Below are 5,101 nucleotides of genomic sequence, written 5' to 3'. Positions count from 1 at the left end.
CCTCTTTCTCATCTACCGGCGCAAGAAGCCTGGCGGCTTTTCGTTCCAGCCTGGACAGCGCTGCCTGGGCTGCCGCTCTCCGGCCGCTCTCTTCGTTCACCCGAAGAGATGTCCCCATTGTTCGGCAGTAAAGCAGATCAAGTCCCCACGGACTCCTGTGGCCCAATTCCCGCCCATCCAGCTGTGGGAATCAGGCTTTTCCCGGAGAAAACCCCAGGAATTTAGAGAAAACTCCTAAGTCCCACCCACCCCCAAACCCGCTCCCAGCCCCAGGGGAAACTGGAAAACCAGGAGAAATTCCTTTCTCCCGCTGTGATACGTGCACGCAGGCAGCCACGGGGACTGCCTTGGGACCAGCGACTGCGTCCTTCCAGTCAGCGAACGCAGGCAGGAGACAAGACAACAGGCATCAAAAAAGTTATTGTTACACTGCTGAGGAGGGTGGAGAGGAGCGGGGCGATAAGAGAAATCCCCGTAGTCGAGTTGTCCTGAGAATGAAGTTAGCCAGACTGGCTCTCCAGGGATGGGCGGACTCTCGGCTCAGGGAGAAATCCCGGTTGGCGCAGGTGGCCGTCACGCGCCAAATTCAGGTTCAAGAGCACCCGAGCGGGCAGTGGACTCTGGATTTCTAGGTACCGCGTCTATTGAAGTCACAGTCAGGGTTAAGGTGATTCTTGACGGAGGCTTGAGAAAATGATGGGAAGCCTTGAAAAGCACGTCCAGTTCTCCGAGCTTTTTTTTTTTTTTTTTTATTAATAGAAGAGCGGGGAAGCATCACCATCACCGATACGCCGAGGAATCCGCGCTTTCCAGCCCCACCCCTGCAGCAGTGATGAAAAAAGGACAAATCACCGACGTAGGAAGTTGGGAGAAAGGAAAATCCTGGGGGAGAGGAGAGGGAGGTAGCGAGAGTAGGCACCGAGCAGCCTCCAACCACTGGGGCGAGAGGGAGCGCGATCTGGAGAAACAAACTCCGTATTAATAATTTGAGTTTGGAGTCCAGGCCTTTCGGAGATTGGGAGCGCACCTTCCAGGCTTCGCTGGAGTTGAGAAAGGGCGGAGCAGAGAAAGAGAACGGGAGACTCGACCGAGAGCCGCTGAGTTGGCTGGTGGGACTCTGAGCCCGGAGACGCCTGCAAGAGAGGGAGCAGAGCCCGGCAGGCGGCGAGCGCTGGCAGGAGGGAGCGCACCGCGCGAGGAGGCGGGAAGGGAACGGGCCTCCACCGAGGCCGAGGGGGCGCTGCATGGACAGCATGCGATTCTCCGGGAGCCCCAGCGCGGAGCCCGCGAGCAACTCCAGCCGGTGGTGGCCTCTGACTGCCGGAGGTGCCAACACCAGCGGCGACTCGGAGGCGCTCGGGGAAGACGGCGGCCCACAGGCGGACACGCGCAACGAGGAGCTGGCCAAGCTAGAGATTGCCGTGCTGGCCGTGATTTTCGTGGTGGCCGTGCTAGGTAACAGCAGTGTGCTGCTGGCGCTGCACCGCACGCCTCGCAAGACGTCCCGCATGCACCTCTTCATCCGCCACCTCAGCCTGGCCGACCTGGCCGTCGCCTTCTTCCAGGTGCTGCCCCAGCTGGGCTGGGACATCACCTACCGTTTCCGCGGACCCGACGGGCTGTGCCGCGTGGTGAAGCACATGCAGGTGTTCGCCATGTTCGCCTCGGCCTACATGCTGGTGGTCATGACCGCCGATCGCTACATCGCCGTGTGCCACCCGCTGAAGACGCTGCAGCAGCCCGCCCGCCGCTCGCGCCTCATGATCGCCGCCGCCTGGGTGCTGAGTTTCGTGCTGAGCACCCCGCAGTACTTCGTCTTCTCCGTGGTCGAGGTGAGCAACGTCACCAAGACCTACGACTGCTGGGCCAACTTCATCCAGCCCTGGGGTCTCCCGGCCTACGTGACCTGGATGACCGGCAGCGTGTTCTTGGCGCCCATGGTCATCCTGGGCACCTGCTACGGTTTCATCTGCCACCACATCTGGGGCAACATCCGTGGAAAGACAGCAGGGCGCCAGGGCACGGGCGCCCCCGCCGAGGGCGCGGGCGAAGGCGCCTTGCACCGAGGAGTCCTGCACGCACGGTGTGTTAGCAGCGTGAAGACCATTTCCCGCGCCAAGATCCGTACCGTGAAAATGACCTTCGTGATCGTGACGGCCTACATCGTTTGCTGGGCACCCTTCTTCATCATCCAAATGTGGTCTGCCTGGGATAAGAATTTCTCCTGGGTCGGTAGGTGTCGGGAGGAAGGTGAAGAAATGGGGGCTCTGTGTTGGGAATAGGGGGAGTTGGCAAGGGAGAGAGAAGTGGGGAGAGAGAGTCTTTTCATACATCCTCTAGGGCCATAGTTCTTAACTTAGTGAATGAGAATCACACCTTGAGTAGAATGGTTAAAATATACTGTAACCAGCTCCTAAAACCACAAATCCAGAACCTATGCCCTCCCGTCAGCCACGCAGTTACAAAACAGAAAAATTTACTCTCTGTCAAAGCACTAACAACAGCGTTAATACCCTGCTTTCAAGTCTGCTGGATTCAGGGAAATATTTATACTGTCATGACTGCTTTTTGCTAGCTTGTGAAAAGTAACACACTGTAAAATTTTTGTAGAAATGCCCTAAAATAAGGGTAAAACAGACATATTTTTCTGAAGAAAGATTTTAAGTTTTTTTAAGTTTTATTTATTCCTCATCCAGCCAACAAATATTATTGTGCATATTTTATGCTTGGTCCTGGGGGTATGAAGATTAAACGCCTTGCAGGAAGATTCTTAAGTCATTTCAATTTGGCATTTAGCTAGTGTTCTGTTTCTTAACATAATGTTTTATTTTTTTTTCACTGTGCATACGTATGTTGATGATTTCCAATCTTTTTGAATAGAATTTTGGTCACAGATCATGATCACCTTTAAGATTTGCATCTTAGCACAAAGTTTGATGAAATAATCTGTAATTTATTCTGGCATAACAAGAGTGAGAAGACCCAAATTTATATTTAATAAGGAAATGTCAGTGCTTGCCAATTATTCTTATCTTTAGAAAAGGTATATTCTCAGTGCCTAGTTCTACTGTGAATGGTTATATTTATGTGGTTTGACAATGCAATTACACACACACACACACACACACACACACACACAAAATGGTTCAAAGACTGTTGGAATTTCTTAATTCATCCGTTCTCCATAATATAATTTAGTTGTTCAAACCACAATCAAAGAGGGTTTTCTTCTAAAATTAAAAGAAGTTTCTAATTAGCCAAAGAAAACAACTAAACACTGCATCCTTCAGGGACCTAGTTAAACTATCCCCTTTGTAAAGAGTTCTTACTACAAGAATGTGTTTAATATCAAAAAAAAATTTAAATGACTAAACATGGTCCATAGTGCCATACTTTTGCCTAAGTTATCAGGATGCATACAGTTTGGTGTATGTGGCTATGGACTCTTGAGATTTCACTTAAATGACAGCCATTCTGTAAGTGCTGTCTCTATTAGCATATGCTAGTGCTAATACAAATGATTCAAAGTTTTATTAGTAAGTGATTCAGTATTCTTAGCCTCTTGAAAGTCTCCCTTATTCTACTTAAATATTTTAATAGTGGTTTAAAATATCTGAATTAATTTCAAGGCATCTTGCTCATGAAAATATTTTACAACCAAACAATTTCCATTCACCAACTATTTCCCTGATTGATAAACAAAATACTTCATTTTCTATATTGACCCAAAACATTGTCCCACTTTTGTGAACCAATAAAAGAATGAGTTTATCCAGTGCTTTTACTTGCGTTTGATTAGTTAAATGCTCTCCCCTTATGTTTTCCATACAGAGTCAGAAAACCCAGCCACCGCCATCCCTGCATTATTGGCTTCCTTGAATAGTTGCTGCAACCCCTGGATATACATGTTTTTTAGTGGCCATCTCTTGCAAGACTGTGCCCAAAGCTTCCCATGCTGCCAAAACGTGAAACGAACATTCACCAGAGAAAATTCTGACAGTATGAACCGAAGACCGACTTCCTTCACTAACACCAGAAGCCCCACCAACAGTATGGGAACATGGAAGGGCTCGCCTAAATCTTCCAAGTCCATCAAATTCATTCCTGTTTCAACCTGAGCCCCCTGTGTTCACGCAGTCTCACTCTTGTAATGGACTTTTCAGCCCATTGACTGGATCCAGCTAGAATTATTAGACAAATGGACTTATATAAGATATGATTAATCAATCTGTTGAGTACAAGACTGTGTTTCTCCTTGCATTTTTCACATTGCTACAAGCAAAAGCAATGAATTGTTTTATACAGAATGTTAATAAAAACATGCAACACTAAAATCTGCAGAACTAATTCCTAGAAATAACAGAAGCCATATTTCTAAAAGAATAATCATAACCACACTTCATATTCTTCTGTAGGTTTCCTTTCTTTTTATTTCTGACATAACTAAGGCTTGATTGGTTTAGAAGTCATATAATGTAGGGGCATTATTTCTGAACAAAGTAATTTCGTCATCAGCCTTAGGGTTTGAAAGGAATTGGAAAGGACTTTACAGAAATTATGTTTCTGTCCAGTAAAATCAATTTGTGTATCAGAAAATGCAGCCTCTAACTGTGGCATGGAGATGGGATGGTGCCTTGGAGAGATGTGAGAGCTTGAGCCTTATTGATCATGGGGTGCCTGTTGCAGAGTGAAAAGGGGAAAGTTCTGTTAGAAGCTATAAATCACCTCAATTTCAGAAACGTGACTTTAAAACTGGCAACTTCCTCCTTTGGTTCCTCACATTTTATTGGATGTGAAAGGCATGATTACCAGGATATTGAAGGTTAGAGAAAATGTTGTCAGCTGGCCAATGATATCTTTTTGCTCTCACTGCAAAGTTGCTTTAAAGTCAGATTTGTATGACAGATACCTGATTTTCTTAGAAGGGCAGAAAAGACAGATTGCCCAAGGGACTATGGAGCCTAATCTCTAGAACATAGTAAACATGTTTAGACCAGTGTTCTAAGGTATCCTGTGCTATCCTGGATATTAACACCATCATTACATCCTGTTTGGGAAATCCAGATTCATAGCTGTGAGTCTTCTAAAAAGTGACTCAGGA

General features: G+C 47.2%; 1 protein-coding gene across 1 annotated transcript; it reads left to right on the top strand.

Moving 5' to 3' along the window:
• The first annotated feature begins 258 nt into the window (after positions 1 to 258).
• Positions 259 to 4,334, top strand: AVPR1A (arginine vasopressin receptor 1A). The gene is made up of 2 exons (XM_027542426.1): positions 259 to 2,232; positions 3,832 to 4,334. Exons 1-2 carry the CDS (start codon positions 1,245 to 1,247, stop codon positions 4,116 to 4,118), a joined length of 1,275 nt encoding a protein of 424 aa, XP_027398227.1. The 5' UTR covers positions 259 to 1,244; the 3' UTR covers positions 4,119 to 4,334.
• The last annotated feature ends 767 nt before the right edge of the window (positions 4,335 to 5,101 follow it).

Source organism: Bos indicus x Bos taurus, chromosome 5, assembly GCF_003369695.1.
Source record: "Bos indicus x Bos taurus breed Angus x Brahman F1 hybrid chromosome 5, Bos_hybrid_MaternalHap_v2.0, whole genome shotgun sequence".
In the NCBI taxonomy this organism is placed as follows: domain Eukaryota; kingdom Metazoa; phylum Chordata; class Mammalia; order Artiodactyla; family Bovidae; genus Bos; species Bos indicus x Bos taurus.
This window is presented reverse-complemented; position numbering and strand designations above follow the sequence as displayed.